General features: G+C 42.9%; 2 protein-coding genes across 2 annotated transcripts in view; both read left to right on the top strand.

Moving 5' to 3' along the window:
- LOC309569100 (Fc receptor-like protein 4) overlaps window positions 1-9742 on the top strand; it is a gene marked incomplete at its 5' end in the record, with an annotated part of 51443 nt that extends 41701 nt beyond the window's left edge. Inside the window, 4 exons of the mRNA XM_082274864.1 lie at window positions 53-334; window positions 5278-5406; window positions 8395-8426; window positions 9476-9742. Of these exons, the coding sequence (XP_082130990.1) occupies window positions 53-334; window positions 5278-5406; window positions 8395-8426; window positions 9476-9574 (542 nt within the window). The 3' untranslated portion in view covers window positions 9575-9742. The remainder of the gene's footprint in view (window positions 1-52; window positions 335-5277; window positions 5407-8394; window positions 8427-9475) is intronic.
- Window positions 9743-9761: 19 nt separating this feature from the next.
- LOC309569099 (Fc receptor-like protein 3) overlaps window positions 9762-26078 on the top strand; it is a gene marked incomplete at both ends in the record, with an annotated part of 49582 nt that continues 33265 nt past the window's right edge. Inside the window, one exon of the mRNA XM_082274863.1 lies at window positions 9762-9783. Coding sequence (XP_082130989.1) covers window positions 9762-9783 — 22 coding nt within the window. The remainder of the gene's footprint in view (window positions 9784-26078) is intronic.

Here is a 26078-nt window from a genome sequence, read left to right as displayed (position 1 = left end):
TATTTATCATTATGTTCTGATTTTGCTTACAATTGTATTAATGTCTATGCAGAGCTCTTCTCTCACCCTGACATTGTAACGAACCTAGAATTCCCCCGAGAAGGCAACAGAATTATTCTAATATGTAACACAAGTATATTCAGGTTAAGAATTGACATGGAAATGCAGTTTGCGTTCTACCAGAATGAAAAGAAGGTTCAGAGATTTAATTCATCACATCAATATATAATCTCATCTGCTCAACTGGAGGATTCTGGGAAATATTTCTGTGAAGCAAGAACTCTATACAATGGGGTGAAGAAAAGAAGTGCAGTCGTAAGCGTGGTCGTTGAAGGTGAGCATAGTCAGTTATGAACATATCTAATGTCAGTAAAGCATATGAAGAAATCTCAAAGGGGAACTAAATATGAATGTTTTCACATACATTTCACCCACAACTCACACATTCTCCACCTAAGCTTTAAATATGTGTGGCTCATTGGGTAAATGTTGTTGAAAAGTATCGGCAAAATCGTTTTTTCATTTTGGATAGAGTAAGGGAGGGTAGTAATGACCCCTGACATTTTTTATTTTTATTTTTGGGGGGGGGGGGGGAATTTAACCACTTGCCAACCGCCCACAGTATATTTACTGCGGCAGTCAGCCCCTCACAGGCAAAGCGATGTAGGACTACGTCGCTAGCCTGTGAGGCTCTAGGGGGCGAGCGCGCGCCGTCGGAGGCGCGTTCCCGCCCCCGCTCGCTCCTGCACATCCCCGCGCGTGTGGCCCCTCGCGATCTCCCGGTGGAGAGGGAGAAAGGCAGGCGGCTGATGTAAACAAAGCCGCCTGTCATTCTCCCCTGTGTAAGAACAGAGATCATACGGCCCTGCTACGTAGGATCGTATGTCTCTGTTGTTACACCACTAGCCACACCCCTTGACAGTTAGAAGCACGCCCCCTAGGGACACACTTAACCCCTGCATCACCAATAAAGTTAACCCCTTCCCTGCCAGTGTCATTTTTACAGTAACAGTGCATATGTATAGCACTGATTACTGTAGTAATGTCACTGGTACCCCCAAAAGTGTCAAAAATGTCAGTCAAGGGTCCGATCTGTCCGCCGCAATGTCACAGTCCCACAAAAAAAATCGCAGGTCGCCGCCATTACTCGTTAAAAAAAAAAAACAACAAAAATCTTTCCCTTAGTTAGTAAACGCAATAACTTTTGTGCAAACCAATCAAAATATGCTTATTGCTATTTTTTTACCAAACATATGTAGTAGAAAACAAATTGGCCTAAAATGTTAAAAAAATTAGATTTTGACATTTTTTTGGGGGGGAATTTCATATAAAAAAATGTGAAAAATATTGTTATTTTTGCAAAATTTACGCTCTCTTTTTGTTTATTGATAAATTGACCCCACAGAGTCTATTCTGCTAAAAAGCAAATTTTGCCTAAATGCACACTGATAGGTGCTTATGCACAGCTCAATGTACAATCTCAACATGTCGTAAGCAATTGTTGGGAGACGGGATAAGGTAAGCCCTGTGCTCTTGTACAAGGGCAACATCTTTCTTGGTCCGCAAATACAAAAATACTAAGGACCCATGAGAAAAACCTAGAGAAGATATCAGTGACTGAGCAGTAAGAGCGGAAAATGGGCGTCACATCGTTAGATGTTCTTAGCTAAGAAAACTTTGAAAATAAGGCCCCTCTATCTCAAATGAAATTGTGTTCTCCTCTGTCTCTTGGTTTCCGCATAGAAATAATGTAGATAAAAAAAAACAATGATGTTCTGGTGACCTCAGAAGTATAATGACTGTAGAATTTTTTGAGACTCCGTTGCAAAGTTTCTTACAAGTATAGCAAGGTTTCCAGGCCTGTGGCCTGATCTGGGTCTGCCATTGTTACCGGTTACCTCTCCAGCCCATGTGAGCTGCGACCCTGGGTGTGAGAACTGAGACATTGACAACTCTGGCATCTTTCTTTTGTGGTTTTATTGCAGATAAGGGGATGGGAGAAGGGAATGATTGGGATACTCCTTAGGCTCAACTAAATACACTTGGGACATTATCCAGGGAAAATGTCTGTTAACGCTGCCTTGACGCCAGCTGACGCTAGCCAACGCTCACTGACTCTCAGAACACACTGTAACTTTATAGAAGTGCTGAATCCTCGACTTTAAGTCGAGAAGATCCAGGACTGTGGATTATAGAACTACTGAAACTGCGGTACTGCAAAGTCACTGACTACTCCCCCCCCCCCAGCCTTGCACTGGATTGAGGTAGTTTGTTGTAGGTTCCTGTATGGCTGCAACTCTCAACTCACACTCTGTACAGTTCAGGGCCCCCTTTAACCTTGAACTCTTCGGGGTTCACTGACTCTGTACCCCCCCAGTAACTTCAGGGTCCTCAAACTAGGTACCCCCTTTCCTCAGCTAGTTGACACTGGATCCTAGAACCTCTTCCGGAGTGGTCCCCTCTGACTCTAGGCAGACCCCCAGGGGCAATCCTCAGTACTCACGACCTGTGTAGGCATAAAAAAGATACACATATAAACACTGTAACTATGTACCATTCCAGGACAGCACACCAAAGGGTTCTCACTGCGAACAAGGGACAAAAGAAATATACATGGAACAGGCAAATAAACCAAATGTATGTATGTATGTACAAAATTACTTTACACCATGGCTTAAATACCAATGATCTGCATAATATTGAAATTATATCTTAATACCTTTCAGATATGGTGATATATAATTCTTGACAAAGGCTATAACATCGCCGAAACGCGTAGGATAACCACTGTCCACTTTCCAAGCTCAACTAGCATGGATGAACAGAGTCAAAGATCCCAAATAAAAGTCACCATACCACTAATGTCACGAATAACCTTTCAAAATACTTAGTCACCAACCAACCCCAGGGTTAATATTAAGGGACGGAGGCAAACACACACGCTTTCTAGAGATCAAACCCTTCTAAAATGTGTAGGCTTTCCTGGGACTGGACCCCTCTCGTTCTCCGCAGGTTCTCGGCACACTGAATCCCCTCAGCTCAACTCAACACTCTCTGGATTCCCAGGCGGCACCCCGAGACATCCACTTCCTCAGACAGGAGGAGAGACAGCCGTTCTCTCCCTCCTGGGACTCTGCTCCTGCCAAAGACACCGTGTCACGCACTTTCCCCAAACTTATATCCACTCCCAGAATCCTTTGCGGCATAATCTGCCTCCTGGGGTAGCTATAAGCTTGAATGTGTCTCCTGATTGGGCTCCCTCCACTACCCTATGAGAAGCCTCTCATAGGAGCCAGTGGGGAGACTTTCCCCTCAGCAAACACATCTGGAACCCATGACACCCTAACAGAAATCATGGCCCTGCTGTTAGGCAGGCAAGGCCCACTAGGCCCTACCTGTAGGGTGCTACACAAGGATACCCTGCCAGTAAGTGCACTTCCTGTTGTAAGGAAACAACACTAAACAACTTGTGAGCAAGGTGCAGTGTGGTGGGCAGTGAACACACAGAGTCCAGGTTACTCAATAGAGTTATATTGTAGAATAGTTCAGTACATCTTACTATGGCCTGGTGGGTAGGCACACCTGTCTTGACCCACTTACAAACTATGATAGAGGTCTGAAGACTTGAAGATGCTGACGGCGTCTGCAATGAGGAGTGAAATCCGAAATGTGACCTGGCTGGTCCACACCCAAAGGTGAGGCTTCCTAGAGAGAAGCTTGAAATCCCTGCACTGTCCCAACTCCTCAGGAACCTTTTCCTACCTTTTTCCTTTCCTAAGTACTGTCCCTGCCAGATGGGGAATCTGTCCCTACACTAGCCACTCGCATAAAGCGTGCCAAACCTGGGAGCCACTGTCTTAAGTAGACTCTGCCTGACCTTAGATGGTCCCTGGAGTCCCTGGGAGAGATCTCCTTGTGACCGCAGGAAGTGATAGAGGAACCAACTTCCCCCAACTACCTTCCTCTTCTGCATTTCTGCTTTGGTTGAACATCACCTGTAGTGGAGAGTAAAGACTGCACCTGCCAACAAACTTCCTCACAATTAGCAGCAGCATTGTCAGCTTGCCTCCTAAAGTTGGCCATTGGGCTGCCTATTAAATCCACCAGCTGGGCAACCCAATGGGCAACTCAAGAGCTTGCACTGTAGGCTTACAATGCTGCTGCTAATTTGACTAAGAAGACTGAAAGCAGTTAGGCATGGTGTCAATTATACTGAAACATAGATTTAGAGTTTACCTAAACTTTAACAAACACACCACCCAAGGTACCCTAGGGAAGGCTACTTTGTACCCAAGAACCTGGTTCTGCTCTTATGCTTACAGCTATTATGTATTTGGTGCCACTAACCCAACCTCTCATAAAGAAGTGTACTTTGTACCCAAGGACCTGGTTTCATCCTTATTTTACCATGTATATCTTGTGTCACTGGCCCAACACTATTTTAATCTACTCTATATCTATATGGAAACCAACCAACAGAGGAGGATGCAATTTCACAGTGTAACGTTGAGATAGGTGGGCCTTATTTATCACATATTCCTGACCTAAGAACTATAACTACATCTTGAAGTTGCCAAGCAGATTCAAACTTTCTGAGTTCATCTGCCATTTTCTAGAGTTTTTTGTAATTGGTGAATGTGTAGTAAAAACAGAAGTTCCTAATACTGATGCTAAAATGTGTCACTTACTTAACTGACGTGTAATTTATTTTTAATTTAATTTGAGAATTTGATTACATTTATTAACAAAATTTAAATCCTGGCTCCCTTATTCACCATTTATGGCCTTGTCCCAAACTCCAAAGGTATTGGGTGGAGGTGGTGGGTACACTTAATGGGCTATTGGAGGTAAATCTTTCAGTTGAACCACTCACCTGTCTATTGGGCTACATTGACTCCTCCTCTTTGGACCCTCATATACTGACTACTGTTTTGTGTGCCTTTTTTATGGCCCACAGAATTGCCCTTAGGTGGCATTCCCCATTCCCTACTAAACAAATAAAATTTGATTTGAAATAAATAAATAAAATGTAAGATTTTGGCATGGGGCCAAATTAGTTAAGAATGGGAAAATGAGCTAAAATCTTATCAGGGTTGGACTTTTCTCAGTGATCCCTGAGCTTTTGAGAAGTCCTTCATGAGAAAGGTTTAAAGAGGACTTTATATAGGACAACTTCCTCAATAATGAGCAGATGGGGGAAGTATATAATTAATATAAATATATAGAGACCTGCATGTAGCAATGATGATTTTTAACTTGAGTACTGTTTTTTCACAGGAACCATTAGCACATATCTTCTTATAATTTGCCCAGTAGCTCTACTTTTCCTCATCCTTGCTATCCTTGGGTTGCTCTACATGTTCTGTCAACGTCGTTCTTCTGTAAACAATCAAGAGCCATTGACAGGTAATACAGTATAAATAATTTTTATCTTAAAGTATATGTGATCGTTACATTTCTTAGTGGTGCTGGATATACAGTATCTCACAAAAGTGAGTACTACCGTCACATTTTTGTAAATATTTCATTGTATCTTTTTATGTGACAACAATGAAGAAATTACACTGCTGCAATGCAAAGTAGTGAGTACACACCTAAGCGATGCCAAAATTGGGCCCAAAGTGTCAATATTTTGTGTGGCCACTATTATTTTTCAGCACTGCCTTGAACCTCTTGGGCATGCAGTTCACCAGAGCTTCACAGGTTGCCACTGGAGTCCTCTTCCATGCCTTCATGACGATATAACGGAGCTGGTGGATGTTAGAGACCTTGCGCTCCTCCGCCTTCTGTTTGAGGATGCCCCACAGATGCTCAATAGGGTTTAGGTCTGGAGAAATGCTTGGCCAGTCTATCACCTTTACCCTCAGTTTCTTTAGCAAGGCAGTGGTCGTATTGGAGGTGTGTTTGGGGTCGTTATCATGTTGGAATATTGCCCTGTGGCCCAGTCTCTGAAGGGAGGGGATCATGCTCTGCTTCAGTATGTCACAGTACATGTTGGCATTCATGGTTCCCTCAATGAACTGTAGCTCCCCAGTGCCGGCAGCACTCATGCAGCCCCAGACCATGACACTCCCACCACCATGCTTGACTGTAGGCAAGACACACTTGTCTTTGTACTCCTCACCTGGTTGCCGCCACATGCGCTTGACACCATCTGAACCAAATAAGTTTATCTTGGTCTCATTAGACCACAGGACATGGTTCCAGTAATCCATGTTCTTAGTCTGCTTGTCTTCAGCAAACAGTTTGCAGGCTTTCTTGTGCATCATCTTTAGAAGAGGCTTCCTTCTAGGAAGACAACCATGCAGACCAATTTGATGCAGTGTGCGGCGTATGGTCTGAGCACTGACAGGTTGACCCCCGCACTCCTTCAACCTCTGCAGCAATGCTGGCAGCACTCATACGTCTATTTCCCAAAGACAACTTCTGGATATGATGCTGAGCATGTGCACTCATATATCAAACATGTTTATACCTACCTGCTCTGTGCAATGGAACTGAACAAAACAGCTGTGAACCTTCTCTTTTTGGGCCCCCCGCCAGCGCTCCTGGATCCTCACCTCTGTCCAGTGCCCCCATGGGAAGCCGCTTCCCATGGCAGCACTAGCGCGTGCTCGAACCCGAGCCCCACTGCTGCGCCTATTGACACAGACAGCGAGACTTGGCCCCGCCTCCCGCTCCCTCATCACTGGCTTTGATTGACAGTACTGGGAGCCAATGGCTCCCTTTGCCCCAGCAAAGCCAGCAAGACCCAGAAGAGAGGGGAGAGAAGAGCTGCAGACGTGCACAGTGCTGGATTGAACGAGGGCTCAGGTAAGCAAAAGTGGGGGCGAGGGAAATGCTGATACCTAAACATCTTTTACCTTAATGCAAGGAATGCAAGGAATGCATTAACCACTTGCCGACTGCTTGTGTTGCTGCTACTGCAGCAGAGCGGCTCGGCTGGGTCCAGCGACGTAGACCTACGTTGCTGGACTCCTCCCTCTCTCGGCGGCGCGCACGCGCCACCGGAGGCTCGCTCCCGCTGTGTTTAGACAGGAGAGGAGAGGCAGTGATCACCGCCGCTCTTCCCCGATCGTTGGGGAAAGACTGAGGAAATCTGCCCGCTTGTGTAAACAAAGCAGGCGGATCTTCTCTGTGACAGGCAGGGACAGATCACAGGATTCAGCATAGCTGAACCTGCGATCTGTGTCTGTGTCACACAACCCCCTCCCCCCCCCCACACGTCAGTAAGCATGAGGCACACATTTAACCCCTTGATCACCAACAGTGTTAACCCATTCCCTGCCAGTGTCATTATTACAGTAACAGTGCATATTTATAGCACTGATTACTGTATTAATGTTACTGGTTCCCCCCAAAAATGTCAGTTAGGGGTCCGATCTGTCCGCCGCAATGTCGCAGTCCCTAGTAAAAAAAATAAATAAACAATAAAAATGACAAATCTTTCCGCGATAACTTTTGCGCAAACCAATCAAAAAACGCTTATTGTGATTTTTTTTTTACCAAAAATATGTAGCAGAAAACAAATTGGCCTAAAATGTTAAAAAATTTTGATTTCTAAAATTTTTTTTGGGGAATGTTATATATCAAAATGTGAAAAATATTGTTTTTTTTTTTTTTTCAAAATTGTCGCTCTTTTTTTCCAAAATTAAAAATCGCACAGGTGATCAAATACCACCAAAAGAAAGCTCTATTTGTAGGGAAAAAAATGACATACATTTAATTTGGGTACAGCGTCGCACGATTGCGCAATTGTCCGTTAAAATAACGCAGTGCCGAATCGCAAAATATGGCCTGGTCAGGAATGGATTAAAATCTTACGGTCTTAAAGTGGTTAAAAATACGCTCATTGAGAATTTTTTTGTCAAAGACATGTAGCTAAATACATTTTGGCCTAAATATATGACAAAAATTGAATATATTGGATATTTTTTAACTGTCAAAGTAGAAAATGTCAATTTTTTCGCAAAATTTTCGCTCTTTTTTTATTAATATTGCAAAAAATTAAAAACGCAGAGGTGATCAAATGCCACCAAAAAAAGCTCTGTTTGTGGGAAAAAAAAGGACGTAAATTTTGTTTGGGTACGGCGTTGCATGACCGCGCAATTGTCAGTTAAAGTCGCGCAGTGCCAAGTTGAAAAAAGTGGCCTGGACGTTAAGCAGGAAAATCTTCCGGTCTTAAAGTGGTTAAGGTAAAAAAATGTTTAGGCTTTAGAACCACCTTAGTGCTGATCCTCTTGTTTCACTTCTGGCATATGTGCTCCACGTCAAAGTTGGAAAAATTGGATTCCAGAACTGGGCTTTGTTGTTGCAAAAATGTAAAACAGCTCTTTACTCAGCACTGTGCATCAAGTATTGAATTCTTATAACTTGTTATTGCTGATATTACAGATGTACCACTGAGGACAGATGAAGAAGTAAATGTGAGTATTGCAAAGTGCCTTAAACAAGGTTGGTAGATGTTGCCTTGTAGTGGTTGTGGGTGAAGTGTGTCCCTTTAAATGTCAGTGGTCAATAGTGTGTGACCCCTTACATAGTTAGTTAGTCAGGTTGAAAAAAGACACAAGTCCATCTGGCTCAACCGATAAAAAAAAAGGTAAAGAAAACCCAACCATACAATCCCATATACACAATCCTATACCCACAGTTGATCCAGAGGAAGGCGAAAAAAAAAAACCCCAGCAAAGGATGATCCAATTTGCTACAGCAGGAGAAAAAAATCCTTCCTGATCCCCCGAGAGGCAATCGGATATTCCCTGGATCAACTTTACCTATAAATATTAGTACCCATTTATATTATGTACACCCAGGAAAGAATCCAGGACTTTTTTAAAGCAATCTAGTGAGCTGGCCAGAACCACCTCTGGAGGGAGTCTATTCGAGAACATACCACTGGAGGGAGTCTATTCCACATTTTCACAGCTCTTACGGTGAAGAAACCTTTCCGTATTTGGAGGCGAAATATGTTTTCCTCCAGACGCAAAGAGTGCCCCCCTGTCCTCTGTGTTGACCCTAAAGTGAACAACTCAACACCAAGTTCATTATATGGACCCCTTATGTATTTAGACCTGTTGATCATATCCCCCCCATTAATCTCCTCTTCTCAAGAGAGAATAAATTCAGTTCCTATAATCTTTTCTCATAGCTGAGCTCCACCATGCCTCTTATCAGTTTGGTTGCCCTTCTCTGCACTTTCTCCAGTTCCCCGATATCCTTTTTAAGAACTGGTGCCAAAAACTGAACTGCATATTCCAGATGAGGTCTTACTAATGATTTACTAATCAAAAGACACAGAGCCAATCAGATCACCTCTGTGCCTAATCAGTTCACTGGCCACCCTGTGCCTTATTTCTGCAATGCCATTTGAAAACGGCCACCTTCCTGCCATTTTGATACAGTCCAGCGTTAGGGAGGTGGTTGCATTGTTTTATTATGACTTAGTTGTATTTATTTATGTTTATTTTTTTTTTAGAATTCTACCTACTCCGCTGTGAGGCCCAGATCTTTACGCCATTTGGTGGCCGCCCATGAAATGTCCGATGAGCCAGAAAGCATCTATGAGAACACTTAATTCTGACCCATCTTCTACTGGCCCTACCAACTACTAATTCAAACGGACTGACTTAAAACAAGTTGGCTTTATGTCTTTTGTTTGGTGCTGTGTTTTGGATTTTTACAGGATTCATTGCAAAAAGTGGCAGTTGATGAAAGGGGAAAAATGGCAGTTGATTGACAGAGTACAGACAAACATCTGAGCTATGAAGCAGCAGATTTTTGCAAGTATTTCCTTCTAAAAGGCCACCCATGAGTTAAATAAAAAAGCACAAAGGCAGCGAATTAGGAGTTAGCTTTCATTCTTAAGCCACAGTGGACTAAATGGCATGTTGTAATTTGATTGGTTGCTGGGAGTAGAAGATGTGCTGCCAAGACTTGAAATATAATCTAGTTCAAAGCCAGTTTAATGCCACTGCACTGTCTTTTGTTGTACATGACCTGAGAATAGCTGCAAAGAATTTTTTGTGTTTTATGTAAATTGTAATGTTTAGTAGGAACGACCACAGACGATATTATATGTGACAAGGGTGGAGAACGGGTCTGGATACTTGATGTTGAGCCTGGAGCCAGGAAAATAGAGAGGGAATATATGACTGTCTAAGTGTCTGTATTGGAGAGTGAAGGGACCACCTGTATATAGTTTGGTAATAGGAATCGGTCCACCATAGATGAAGTGTATTTGTTGCACATTTTGGGTCTGCTGTTTCTCCTGGAAGGTTCCATCAGTGTAGAATTACCTTACCACAAACACGAATGGTCGTTTCCGTTTATATGGTCCCGGCACCTGCCCTAGAGGGAACTCTCCTAGCGCATTTAGTGGTTAGATAAGTACTGTAAGGTCTGTCTAGCCCTGAAGAAGCCTGTGGCGAAACATGTTGGCTTTAAAGACCTACATCAGGGATCCTCAAACTACGGCCCTCCAGCTGTTGTGGAACTACTCTTTCCATGAGGCATGGTAAAACTCTAACATTCACAGACATGACTAGGCATGATGGGAATTGTAGTTCCTGAACAGCTGGAGGGCCATAGTTTTAAGCCCCCTAACCTACGTCATAAGCAGGGACCCTTTGTACCCAACAATATTCCCATGAGGAATATTTTTTTTAGGGATCGACCAATTATCGGCAAGGCCGATAGATCGAGGGCCGATATTAACTTTTGCCGATATATCTGTATCGGCCCCGGAACTGGCCGATTTTGCCGATATTCCAAATATTGCTCATAGAAGGGTAAAATGATGTCACATAGCATAATTCCGTTAACAACTGTTATTGAATATGCTACTCACATGTGTACAAATTAAAGGATATAAGCAATGAAGTAATGTCATGACATCACTTCCGGGTACTGGCGCCAGATTCAAAAACATGGCAGCATTCAAAACAGCCAAAATTGGCGTTTTGAATGCTTTGAAAGTGCAGAGGAGGGGTTTGGGGTCTTTTAGAATCCCAGATTCCTCCACAAGGGTACCTGTCAAAGGCTAAAAATAAATGTTTTATTTTTTTTAAATGTGCGAAAATTTTGGCCAATATCGGCCGATACCATTATGCATTGGCCAAAATATCGGTATCGGCAACGAAAAACCGATACCGGCCGATCACTCATTTTTTTTTTTACCATGTTTATATTTTGTGTTCTGTTTCAATGATTTTTATGCTTCATGGATGTAATAAAATTTATTATTTTATATGATTGTGACCATCCCTCCTTTTTTATTGGCCTTTAAAATTCTACTTTTCTTTTTTTTTGCTTTGCCTCTTAAAAATGGTGATGTTGTTTTTGGATATTTACAAGGCTATAAACTGATCTTCAATATTCATAGCTCCCAACTGTCCCTGATTTCGAGGGACTGTCTCTGATTTGGAACAAAGTCACTCTGTCCCTCTTTCCTCCACATTTGTCCCTCATTTTGGTCTGATCTATATATTTGTAAATAAAATGAACTTTGTATCTTTCAAAAAGTGTTTCCCAGTGCTAAACCTTTCATCCAATTTCTAAATTTCTGCATTTGTACATTTCAAAAGCCAGTATAAAGAAATAGTAGTGGTAAAAAAAGCAATTGTGGGTTTACCTAATCATTTTTTTTTTGGGGTATAATTCTCCTTTAAGGGGGCGTAGCAGGGGGTGTGTCCTGTACCTACATACTTTTGCTAATTGGTGTCCCTCGTTCCCATCTCAAAAAATTGGGAGGTGTGAATATTATCCCTTCCATCATGTAGGTAAAATGTATACAATGGGGGTGGTTTTACTAAAGGCAAATGGACTGTGCACTTCGCAAAGTGAAGTTGCACTCTGCAAGTGCAGTTGCTCCAGAGATTAGTAAATGAGCAGAAGCTCCGCTAACTTCCATCATCCAATCATTTGCAAGCAAAAATTCTGTTTTTTTTTTTCAATTTTCCTTGCACGTGATTGGGTATCCTTTGTTATGTTAAGCAGTTGCCGACTGCTCGCAGTAATATTACTGCGGCAGTGCGGCTCCCCTGGGTCCAGTCACGTAGTACTACGTTGACTGAAGGGGAAGGGGTTTCAGCGGTGCACGCGCGACGCCGGAGGCGCGCTCCCGCTGTGTTTAGACACAGTGGGAGTCAGGCCGGGTGGAGGAGAGGCAGCGATTACCACCTTCCTCGCTGGATTGTCCGGGAAATGGAGAGAAGATCCGCCTGCTTATGTTAACAAAGCAGGCGGATCTTCTCACTGGCAGGCAGGGACAGATCAGCAGTTTAAGCTATGCTGAAACTGCGATCTCTGTGCCTGTCAGAGAACCCCCCCCCCCCCCCCCCACACACACACACAAGTCAGTATTTTCAGACACAGCGGGAGGTGGGCCATGGGAGGAGCGGCGGCGATTGCCACCGGCCTCCCGTGATCATCAGAGAAGCTGACAGAAGACTGTCTTCTGTCACACAGGTAGGGAGAGATCAAGGGTTTCAGCTAAGCTGAAACACCGATCTTGGTGTGCCTGTCACAGAACCCTTCTCCCCACACAGTCAGTAAGCACACTTAGGCATACATTTAACCCCGTGATCACCCCCAGTATTAACCCCTTCCCTGCCAGTGTAATTTTTACAGTAACAGTGCATATTATTTAGCACTGATTACTGTAGTAACATCACTGGTCCCCCCAAAAGTGTCAAAAATGTCAGTTAGGGGTCCGATCTGTCCGCCGCAATGTCGCAGTCCCGCAAAAAATCGCTGATCGCCGCCATTACTAGTAAAAAAAAAACAATAAAAATGACATAAATCTTTCCCGTAGTTAGTAGACGCGATAACTTTTGCGCAAACCAATCAAAATACGCTTATTGCGCTTTTTTTTTTACCAAAAATATGTAGCAGAAAACAAATCGGCCTAAAATGTTAAAAAATTTTGATTTATTAATTTTTTTTTTTAGAATGTCATATAGCAGAATGTGAAAAATATATATATATATATTTTTTTTCAAAATTGTCGCTCTTTTTTGTTTATAGCGCAAAAAATAAAAATCGCACAGGTGATCAAATACCACCAAAAGAAAGCTCTATTTGTGGGAAAAAAAAGGACGTAAATTTTGTTTGGGTACAGCGTCGCACGACCGCGCAATTGTCTGTTAAAGTAACGCAGTGCCGAAACGCAAAATAGGGCCTGGTCAGAAAGGGGGCAAATCAATCCGGGGCTAAAGTGGTTAAGGTTTACCTCATTTACTAAGCTCTGGAGCAACTGAACTTGCAGTGCACAGTTGTTTTTCCTTTAATAAATTAACACCCATGTGTGTAAGTGGAGACAACCGAGAGGGGTCTCAAATGGCATTGGAACTGCACATGAATGTCAAAGCTGAAACCCTGAAGTCCATAATTTATATTAGAGGTCACCAAACTTTCTAAACAAAGGGCCAGTTTACAGTCCTTCAGACTTCAGGGGGCCAAACTGAGCCCAGTGGGAGTAAACAATGCCACAACTTTGGTATTAGATGGAGAAATAATGCCCCATTGTTGGTGTCAATGGGAGTAAACAATGCCCCAGCTATGGTATTAGGGGGAGAAATAGTCCCCATCGCTGGTCCCAGTGGGAGGCATTATGCCCATTGTTGGTTTCAGTGGCCGCAGTTTGGAGATCACTGTTTTTTTTGGCAGGTTTACTGTCAGTTATCCTCATAGAATATTACTGCACTTACAAAAAGTCTTTGCAGAACACAACGCCGAAGACATCTGACTCGTAGCTTGCTTCCTATACCCACCTGACTGAGAGCTAATCCATCATCATTGGCCACAACAAGACCAACACACATCTTCCTTCCTGTTATAATTCGGAGTCAGCAGCAATCTCTATGCTATTTTAGACCTAATTTATTTTTAAAGCCCAACTCCAGGCGAAACTTTTTTTTTTAGCAAACATGTGCTTTATGTTTACAAGACTCACCCAAGCTCTACCGCCATATAAATGATGTGCCAGTGCTCAGGCCAACCAGTTCACTGTAGATAAATGCAAAAAAAAAAAGCAGTAAACTCTGTGCTTCTTCTTAAAAGATCCTTTATTGATGCACAGCAGCAAATACAATGTCCATAGATGCTAACGCGTTTCGGACTCAGCCTTGCTTATAGCAGTGTTTCTCAACTTCGATCCTCGGGGCACACTAACAGGCCTGGTTTGCAAGAAAACTGAAATACATCACAGGTGATATCATTTGCTGCTCAGTGATTGCAGTATTCTAGTCTGCATCTCCCCAAGGTAATACTTAAAATCTGGCCTGTATGTGTGCCCTGAGGACCGGAGTTGAGAAACACTGGGTTATAACATATGCTATGAGGAAGGCTGAGGCCGAAACGTGTTAGCATCTATGGACATTGTATTTGCTGTTGTGCATCAATAAAGGATCTTTTAAGAAGAAGCACCGAGCTGCCGGCTTTTTGTTGGATTTATGTGCATTGTGTTGTATAATAAATCAAAAGTAGAGTATTCCTTTATTAATCCTGCTTTTGTCTATTCCTTTACATTATGCTCTTAGTACATTTACCGGACTGGAAAAGGTGTGTGAAACCCAAAGGTTAATAAATAAAAGAGAGATGGGGCCACTACCTAAGTGTAGCCATGTATTAGTATAAATAGAACATAAAAACATACACTATATTACCAAAAGTATTGGGACGCTTGCCTTTATACCCATATGTACCTCAATGGAATCCCAGTCCTAGTCCGTAGGGTTCAATATTGAGTTGGTCCACCCATTAGAGCTATAACAGCTTCAACTCTTCTGGGAAGGCTGTCCACGAGGTTTAGGAGTGTGTCTATGGGAATGTTTGACCATTCTTCCAGAAGCGCATTTGTGAAGTCAGGCACCGGACGAGAAGGCCTGGCTCGCAGTCTTCGGACATCCCAAAGGTGTTCTATTGGGTTGAGGTAAAGACCAGTCAAGTTCCTCCACCCCAAACTCGCTTATCCATGTCTATTTGGACCTTGCTTTGTGCACTGGTCCAAATTATTTGGTGGAGGGGGGATTGGGGTGTTGGGTTATTATCAGGGGTTGGGCTTGGCCCCTTCCAGTGAAGGGAACGCTTTAGGCATCAGCATACCAAGACATTTTGGATAATTTTATGCTCCCAACTTTGTGGGAACAGTTTGGGAATGGCCCCTTGGGGAACATGGGGCAGGTCCCCCTCTAGTTCCAGTGAAGGAAACTCTTAACATGTCGGCATGCCATACCATTTTGGACAATTTCATGCTCTTTGGGAACAGTTTGGGGATGGCCCCTCTCTGTTCCAACATGACTGCGCACCAGTGCACAAAGCAAAATCCATAAAGACATGGATGAGCGAGTTTGGGGTGAAGGAACTTGACTGGCCTGCACAGAGTCCTGACCTCAACCTGATAGAACACCTTTTAAAATGAATTAGAGCGGTGACTGCAAGCCAGGCCTTCTCATCTAACATCAGTGCCTGACCTCACAAATGCGCTTTTGGAAGAATGGTCAAACATTCCCATAGACACACTCCTAAACCTTGTGGACAGCTTTCCCAAAAGAGTTGAAGCTGTTGGAGCTGCAAAGGGTGGGCCAACTCAATATTGAACCCTACGGACTAAGACTGGGATGCCATTGAAGTTCATGTGCGTGGAAAGGCAGGCGTCCCAATACTTTTGGCAATATAGTGTATATGCACTCACTGCATCAAATGAAGGATGGGCAAATCAAAACATATCATCCATGCAAAGTATGTCCGGGAAGTGGCCAGGGATGGTAGACTTCAGGTGTACCTAATAAAGTGGCCGGCGAGTGTCAAATAAACATAGAATCCAGGAAGTATGGTGAGAAGTCATCAAAATGGCCCCAGCAGGTGTTACTGACCTCAGAACTCAGAACAGAGATCTCAATAATAGAACCCTGGAGGATAGAAGAGACTGTCGTATGGTTAAACCCACAAACCTCTAAAACACAAAACCTCTAAACCAAACTCTAACCTCAAAAAAAAAGTTATATCTGCTAATTAACCAATTTCCTATCGTATTCTTACCTCATCCTCTTCTGGGAGCCGCTGCACCATCAGCATGCAGTTCTGCTTGAAAAGCAATGAAGCATTTTACATCTTTTTATTACTTAAAAGTGTGAATCCCAAAAATGCTCAAAGTAAAAGATCTTTTGAAACTAAAAAAATAAATAAAAAAAAAATTAAAAAAAAAAACTTCTATACAGTTAAATAGCCAAAGAACTCCTATGAATCCAATAGTGGAAGTATAACATAAGTATATGGTATGTTCCATTTTTCTCTTGCTTATTTATTACTTATTTATTATTTATTATGTAATGTATGGAAGAGCCCTGGGGCCATCATAAAAAAAAAATGTAAAAGATTTCTGAGTTTGAAAAAAAAATTTTTTTTTTACAGAATTCTGAGATTAAAAGTCAGAATTCTGACTTTGCAAGTCGGAATTCTGAGATTACAAGTTTGGACCATGCTAAAATTTATTAAACACAATTCTGAGATTAAACGTCAGAATTCCGAGTTTCAAAGTCAGAATTCTGAGATTAAAAGTCAGAATTCTGAGTTTAAAAGTCAGAATTCTGAGTTTAAAAGTGAGAATTCTGAGTTTCAAAGTCAGAATTCTGAGTTTCAAAGTCAGAATTCTGAGATTAAAAGTCAGAATTCTGAGTTTCAAAGTCAGAATTCTGAGTTTCAAAGTCAGAATTATGACTTTGAAAATCAGAATTCTGAGATTAAAAGTCAGAATTCTGAGATTAAAAGTCAGAATTCTGACTTTGAAACTCAGAATTCTGTAAAAAAAAAAAAATGTTTTCAAACTTTTATATTTTTTTTTATGATGGCCCCAGGGCTCTTCCATAGCAATGAGTATGTTAATGCTATTATTTTACTGTTTTATTTTGTTTTGTTTTTTTGTTTTTTTTATAAAATTCCCAAAGTTTTAATATCTTCTTTTCTAACCTAAGAGAATAGCCTATTCAACAGTAGTTAGCTAGGTGCGTAAAAAAAACTACAAGCAATGGATAACAATACCTCAACACAGAACATTTTATACATAACTCAAAAAGTTAACCACAGGAGCCTCCGAGACTTTTTCTACCCACAATCCCCTTGGATACCAGATTTTTTAATCTTAGTCTTAGTCTGTAGGGTTCAATATTGAGTTGGCCCACGCTTTGCAGCTATAACAGCTTCAACTCTTCTGGGAAGGCTGTCCACAAGGTTTAGGAGTGTGTCTATGGGAATGTTTGACCTTTCTTCAGAAGAGCATTTGTGAGGTCATTGGACAAGAAGGCCTGGCTCGCAGTTTGCACACTAATTAATTCCAAAGGTGTTCTATCGGGTTCAGAACTCTGTGCAGGCCAGTTAAGTTCCGGTGCACAAAGCAAGGTCCATAAAGACATGGATGAGCGAGTTTGGGGGAGAGGAACTTGACTGGCCTGCACAGAGTCCTGACCTTAACCCAATACAACACCTTTGGGATAAATTAGAGGGATGTCCACATACTTTGACCACATTGTGTATGACACTAAGGGGAGATTTACTAAAACTGTGCTGTTATCAATGAGGTAAGTAGACAGATGTAGAACCACTGCAACCACCTAATATGTGTACACAATCACTAAAATAAAAATAAAATGATATGAATGTAGTGGTGCACTGCTTTTTTAAATGCATATACCGTATATACTCAAGTATAAGCCGAATTTTTCAGCATGTTTTTTTATGCTGAAAAAGCACCCCTCGGCTTATACTCAAGTCACGGTCTCACTTACCTGTTCTCCGGTCAGTGCGCATGCGCCACCGCCGCTCGGGAAAGACCGTACATGTTCGGCTATTCCCGGGCAGACGGCTCATGCGCGGTGACGTGTTGGCGCCAGGTGGCGCCATTTTTAAATGTAAGGCGCCTCAACGAAAGGTAAGTGAGACTCCTCCGCAGCCCCTGCATCTCCTCAGATTCTCCTGTACCATGTCCGCAGCACTGCATCTCCTGTACCATCTCCTGTACCATGCCTGTACCATCTGAGCCATGCCTGTACCATCTCCTGTGCCATGCCTGTACCATCTCCTGTACCATGTCTGATCCATCTCCTGTACCATGCCTGTACCATCTGAGCCATGCCTGTACCATCTCCTGTGCCATGCCTGTACCATCTCCTGTACCATGTCTGATCCATCTCCTGTACCATGCCTGAACCATCTCCTGTGCCATGCCTGTACCATCTTCTGTACCATGCCTGTACCATCTCCTGAACCATGCCTGAACCATCTACTGTACCATGCCTGAACCATCTCCTGTACCATGCCTGTATCATCTCCTGTACCATGCCCACAGCCCTACATCTCCTGTACCATGTCCGCAGCCCCTGCACCATGCCCGCAGCCCCCGTTTTGGGTCTCGTGGTGGTCCAGTTGGGTCCAGTAGCTGCTGCATTTCCAAACCTAGGCTTATACTCGAGTCAATACGTTTTCCCAGTTTTTTTGTGGCAAAATTATGTGCCTCGGCTTATATTCGGGTCGGCTTATACTCGAGTATATACGGTAATTAAATAAACCTTTAATAAAGTGAAACTGAAATAAAATATCATATATAAATATAAGCAAGTATATCTTTAAAATACAATTTCTAGTTCCCAACAATTTGTGAAAAAAAAAAATATAACCATGCAGATAATTAAGTGCAACATAAATGCGCTTGTGTTATGTGCGCTAAACTGTAAATACACATACACACCTAATAAACAAAATCAAGTCCCCAAAATAAAGCCAGTACTTCTAGTGTCCGTGATAATCAACATGCAAAAAATATGTGATGTGCTCTCACATCCAGAGAGACAAGCCACCAATCCACCTCTATGTGCAGTGCTTGCTCCCCTCTAAGATTGAAACAGGTCAAAATACACTATAAGGCATGCACAGTAAAAATCAATGGCCAGTATACAGCTCCTCACCACACTTCTGGGTTCCGTCAGACCAGAAATGGTGCCACAGGCCCCGCCTGACCAGAAATGGTGCCACAGGCTCCGCCCGACCTATTGCGTCACTTGTCAGCATTTAGGCCGCGTTCACACTGCACCGACACGGGAGTCACATGACTTCCGATCCAAATTTGCCCTGCAACTTCATGTCCAACTTCCATGCGACTTCAAAATCTGACTTTGAGATGATTGTGACTTGTCCTTTGACCAATCAAAACAATTCCTTAGCTTCTAATATGGAGGAAACCTCACGCCAAATAAAAAAAAAAAAAAATGGCGTGGGGTCCCCCCCAAAAACATACCAGGCCCTTTGAGTCTGGAATGGATCTTGAAGGGGAACCGATGCCAAAATTAAAAAATAAGAAAAAACAGCGTGGCCCCCCCCCCCCCGCAAGACCATATCAGACCCTTAGGTCTGGTATGGATTTTGAAGGGAAATCCCACGTCAAAAGTAATAGGAAAAAAAAAGATTGCGTGGGGTCCCCCCCAGATACATACCAGGCCCTTTGAGTCTGGTATGGCTCTTGAAGGGGAACCGATGCTAAAATTAAAAAAAGAAAAGAAAAAATGGAATCCCCCCCCCGCAAGACCATACCAGACCCTTAGGTCTGGTATGAATTTGAGGTAAATCCCATGTCAAAAGTAATAGAAAAAAAAGATTGTGTGGGGTCCCCCCCAGATACACACCAGGCTCTTTGCCAGCCTGGCAGGTCAGGAAAGGAGGGGGGGGGTGAGTGACCTCTGCACCCCCCCACCCCAAAGCACCTTGTCCCCACGTTGATGAGGACAAGGGCCTCTCCCGACAACCCTGGGAGGTGGTTGTGGGGGTCTGCGGACAGGGGGCTTATCGGAATCTGGAAGCCCACTTTAACAAGGGGCCTCTCAGATCCCAGCCCCCCACATGTGAATGACTATGGGGTACATTGCACCCCTACCCATTCCAAAAAAAAAAAAGAAGTGTAGTGTTACAAAAAAACAAGAGATGTTTTTTTGACAAGTCCTTTATTAAAAATTAAGAATGTCCCCGTCTTAGCTTCAACGTGTCTTCTTTCTCTGGTTCTGCCACCGATGTCTTCTTCTTATGGTCTTCTCCCTCCATTGATGTCTTCTTCCTACTTTGATATCTTCTTCCTCTGGTCTTCTCCCTCCGCTTATGTCTTCTGCCATCACCGATGTCTTCTGCTGCCACCGACCCATTAAAAAAAAGTAAAAAAAAAGTACACCTTTAAAAACCGGCTCCCGCCATTGTGTCAGCTCCATTGTCTGCCACTTCTTATATAGCTATTTGGCATAGCCATATGGTGACGACACCCAGAGACCACACCTCTTTTGACGTCCAGAAGGGTCTGGTATGGTCTTGGGGGGGGACCCCACATCATTTTTTTTTTTTTGTCGTGGGGTTCCCCTTCAAGATCCTTAGAGCACAAGCCACATGCCACAAGTCAGATAAGTTAAGATGATGATCCAACTTGGATGCGACCTACATTAAAAACAATGGGCTGAAATCATGCCCAAGTCAGACCAAAAGAGTGCAGGAACCTTTTTCATAGTTGAACCAGTGTGAACCAGCCCTTAGAGCCCATTCACACTGCTACGACTTGGACCGCGACTTGTCAGCCTGACAAGTCGCGGTCCGTCGCGCTCCCATTGTTCGGTACAGGAACTGTTCTAATAGGAGCGACACAAGTCGCTCCGACTTAGAAAAAGGGTCCTGTACTACTTCGGGGTGACCTGGAGCGACTTGCATAGATATTCATTTTATGAAGTCCATTCAAGTTGCGCCGAAGTCGGAGTGACGTAGTGTGAACCGGCACTTATTGTCAAAGCTTAATTGAACAAGCTAAAGTTAGAAGCTAATTGGCTACCATGCACAGCTGGACCAGATTCAAAGTCCTCCAGTTTTAGTAAATCTCCCCCTATGATTAATTCTGTGCACTGACGTCCTATGGAGAATAGAAACAATGAGCCAATAATTTAAAATAGACCTGTATTTAAATGATAATGCTAAACTGAACTCCAGGCAAACTAAAAAAAAAAACATTAAATATTTTTTAAAAAAATTTATTTTTACCTGTAACTAATTTATGCTGGAGAAAATTATAAAGAATTTGTTTTTGCCCCCCATCTTTCAAGAGCTGAACTCAAAGATCTAATAAAACTGGAAATTTATTCATGAAAAGAACACCTCTCCAAAGTGCCAGACGCCGTAGAATGTGAGCATTTGCCCACTCAAGTCGGTTACGCCCCCCATTTTTCATGAGCTGAACTCAAAGATCTAAGAAAACTGGGATTCATTCTTGAAGAGAACACCTCTTCAAAGTGCAAGACGCCCTCCAATGGAAGCATTTGCCCACTCAAGTCGGTTACGCCCCCCCCATTTTTCATGAGCTAAACTCAAAGATCTAAGAAAACCGGGATTCATCCGTGTGTCAGGCGCCATCGAATGTGAGCATTTGCCCACTCAAGTTGGTTACGCCCCCCCATTTTTCATGAGCTGAACTCAAAGATCTAAGAAAACTGGGATTCATCCGTGAAGAGAACACCTCTGGAAAGTGCTAGATGCCATCGAATGTGAGCATTTGCCCACTCTAATCAGTTACGCCCCCAATTTTTCATGAGCTGAACTCAAAGATCTAAGAAAACTGGGATTCATATGTGAAGAGAACACCTCTGGAAAGTGCTAGACGCCCTCGAATGTGAGCATTTGCGCACTCAAGTCGGTTATGCCCCCCATTTTTCATGAGCTGAACTCAAAGATCTAAGAAAACCAGGATTCATCCGTGAAGAGAACACCTCTCCAAAGTGCCAGACGCCCTCCAATGTGAGCATTTGCCCACTCAAGTCAGCTATGACGACGAACTGCAGTCAGGTGGAGACCCCGATGAGGATGACAAGGATGCAGATGAGCTTCCCTGGGACAGTTTCTGACCGTTTGTGCAGAAATTCTTTGGTTATGCAAACCGATTGTTGCAACAGCTGTCCGGGTGGCTGGTCTCAGATGATCTTGGAGGTGAAGATGCTGGATGTGGAGGTCCTGGGCTGGTGTGGTTACACATGGTCTGCGGTTGTGAGGCCAGTACGATGTGCTGCCAAATTTAGACATATTTGTGAACAATATTTGGGAGAAATTGGAACACATTTCAATTTTTGGTTGAGATACACTTCTTCAGGCAGCAGAGGGTGCTGTTTATCCACAAGGCACTTTCCAATAGTAAAATAAAAGACACTTAAAGTAGAACTATAGGAAAAACTTCTATTTTCATTTTGGATAGATTAAGGGAGGGTTATAATCCCTGTCCGGTTTATTTTGGCCATCTTTGTCCCATTGGGGAGATTCACTTCCTGTCTCATAGCCAAACAGGAAGTGAGAGAAAACCTCTTCAAGCCTGCGCTATAGCCAAAAGATGGCTAAAGCGCGGGCCTACATTGCTGGGTAGGCATCCATTTACGTCCTCCCTTGCATGAGCTGCTTGCGTGCTCTCTGTATCAATGAGACCCAGCTGATCACAGATTGGAGTAAGAGGCCGGTCCCCCTCTAGTTACAGTGATGGGAACTCTTAAGACGTCAGCATACCATACCATTTTGGACAATTTCATGCTCCCAACTTTGTGGGAACAGTTTGGGGACGGTCCCTTTCTGTTCCAACATGACTGTACACCAGTGCACAAAGCAAGGTCCAAAAACACATGGATGAGCAAGTTTGGGGTGGAGGAACGTAACTGGCCTGCACAGAGTCCTGACCTCAACCCGATAGAACACCTTTGGGATGAATTAGAGCAGAGACTGCGGGCCACGTCTTCTCGTCCAACATCAATGCCTGACCTAACAAATGCACTTCTGGAAGAATGGTCAAACATTCCCATAGACACACTCCTAAACCTTGTAGACAGCCTTCCCAGAAGAGTTGAAGCTGTTATAGCTGCAAAGGGTGGGCCAACTCAATATTAAACCCTACGGACTAAGACTGGGATGCCATTAAAGTTCATGTGTGTGTAAAGGCAAGCGTCCCAATACTTTTGGTAATATAGTGCATGTACCGAACTGACTGCAGGAGGCCACTTCCTCGTTAGTTCTGTATGTAGGTCAAGACCACATATTTCATCAGAGCTGGCAAGCTAGTTAGCATAAGAATATATTTTCAAAACCCAGACCTGGTTTCGTCAGTATGACACCATGATAGATTAAAATTTATGTCAAGCTAAATAACTTTTTTTGTTTTGGAAATAGTGGAAAAAGATAATAAAACCTCTCTCAGGTTTTACTGCTTATGGTGGCTTCACTGGGGGCCTGTATCAACGAGCTTGTGTTCCCTTCAAAGGGGTTTTGCATTCACATTTGGGGACAATATGAGACAATATTCCTCCAACTGGCACTAACAATGGGGCACCATTCTTTCAACTGACACCAACAGTGATACAAACAATGGGGCACTATACCTTCCACTAACACCAATTGATATCCACTATTTCTTCCACTGACACTAAAGATGTGGCACTATTACTTTGACTGACACCAGCAATGGGGCACTATTCCTCCCACTAACACTAATGATGGGGCACTATTCCTCCCACTGATACCAATGATGGGGCACTATTCCTCCCACTGATACCAATGATGGTTCACTATTCCTCCCACTGATACCAATGATGGTTCACTATTCCTCCCACTGACACCAATGATGGGGCACTATTCCTCCCACTGACACCAATGATGGGGCACTATTCCTCCCACTGACACCAATGATGGTTCACTATTCCTCCCACTGATACCAATGATGGTTCACTATTCCTCCTACTTATAACAATGATGGGGCACTATTCCTCCCACTGATACCAATGATGGGGCACTATTCCTCCTACTGACACCAATGATGGGGAACTATTCCTCCCACTGATACCAATGATGGGACACTATTCCCCCACTGACACCAATGATGGGGAACTATTCCTCCCACTGATACCAATGATGGGACACTATTCCCCCACTGACACCAATGATGGGGAACTATTCCTCCCACTGATACCAATGATGGGTACTATTCCTCCCACTGACATCAACAATGGTGTATGATTCCTATCACTGACACCAACAATGGGGCACTATTCTTCCCACTAACATCCACGATAGGGTACTGTCCCTTTCACTGATACCAACAACGGGGCACTAATCCTTGCACAGGTACCATTGACGGGGCACTATTCCTCTCACTGACACCAAGGATAGGACACTATTCCTCCCATTGACATCAACAATGGCGTGTGATTCCTATCACTGAAACCAACAACTGGGCACTATTCCTCCCACTAACATCTTTCACTGACTCACTGACACCACCAACAATGGGAAACTATTCCTCCCACTGACACCAATGATGGGGTTCTATTTCTCCCAATGACACCAGTGATGGATCACTATTCCTCCCAATGACACCAATGATGGGGCACTATTCCTCCCAATGACACCAATGATGGGACACTATTCCTCCCACTGACACCAATGATGGGGTTCTATTCCTCCCAATGACACCAATGATGGGGCACTATTCCTCCCAATGACACCAATGATGGGACACTATTCCTCCCACTGACACCAATTAAGGGGTTCTATTTCTCCCAATAATACCAGTGATGGGGCACTATTCCTTCTCCTTCTGACCACAGATGCTATGTAATATTTTTACTTCCACTGACCATAGTCCGGTTCTACTAAATTCTGAAGGACAATAAACTGTTTAGAAAAATTGGAGACCCCTGCTTTAAACTCATAAATATGTAAGCTTCAATGAGACTTTAAGGACTTTGTTGCATTGCTCTTTCATGCTGGGAAGTTCTTTTAAATTAATTTCAGCTATCCTATCACTGTACTTTATTGTAACGTTCGTGTTTTTCACCTAACCTTTGTTGAGAATCACAAATTGTACTAATTTGCACAATGTTCCATGACACTATACATTATATTTTGGCACATTTAAAAATGAGGCCATCTAGTCTGGCCGCTGTGGTTTTTCTTAAGTACACAAAATGTGCGTCGAACAGGAAGAGATAAAGATTGTACGAAGCTGAAAACTTTACCAATCCTGCTTCATCACAGATCTGCTATGGACCGACTTCTGAAAGCTTTGATGTTCCTAGCATGTAAGTCTGCCATTCTTATACTTTTATCGGGCAATAATATGTTACTTTCAATATTTTAAAAAAAAATTCTGAAAATAGGTTGTAGACTTGCATTAGAAAACCCCAAAGTAGTTGGGATTAATATAGCGCTTGCTGTTAATATCCAGGGGTAAAACAATTGCTTGTTAATACCCCGGATGGAAATGTGTGGGGCAAATATAAATTAAATATAGATGTGATATAAGTAAATACAAATAGAACTAATTTTAAAACTCAATAAATAACATATACTAAATCACACAAATATAATAAATCATCATATATCAGGTGATAAACAATCAATCAATTGCCAAGTGCCTTAAAGTGCAAATAAGTGCAAAAAATGTGCAAAAAAAGTCCAAATAAAGTTCATATGTGGTTTAGGTATATATAAATATCTTCAGTGCCAAAAGGAAAAAAAGTGCAAGTGCTTATGCCAGATCCTCCAATGGTCCAGCTGTTGGTGCTTATAATGTGGCTTTAAGAAATAATGGGGGTTGCGCACTCACCAGAGGTTGTGGGTCTTAGTTGCCGTATGGCAAAAAGACCATAAGAGCCTTGTGGCCTTCCTGGCCAGAGGGATGGCGACTGCTGGGCTTTGTAGTCCCCTATGGTCCGGGATCCCCTTCCGCAATAAACTGGATCCTCAGGGTCCGATTGGAGTAAAAAATAAATGCTCCCAATAGTGCAGTACCATTAAAAATGCTTTAACCACTTAAGCCCCGGAAGATTTTACCCCCATTCCGACCAGGGTTTTTTTTGCGATTCGGCACTGCGTGAATTTAACGGACAATTGCGCGGTCATTCGACGCTGTACCTAAACGAATTTGACATCCTTTTTTTCCCACAAACAGAGCTTTCTTTTGGTGGTATTTGATCACCTGTGCGATTTTTACTTTTTGCGCTATAAACAAAAAAAAGAGCGTCAATTTTGCAAAAATA

Source organism: Pelophylax lessonae (assembly GCF_965119305.1).
Source record: "Pelophylax lessonae genome assembly, chromosome: 13".
Classification (NCBI taxonomy): Eukaryota; Metazoa; Chordata; class Amphibia; order Anura; family Ranidae; genus Pelophylax; species Pelophylax lessonae.
The sequence above is the reverse complement of the archived record's forward strand: the minus strand, read 5'-3'. Positions and strand labels throughout refer to the sequence as shown.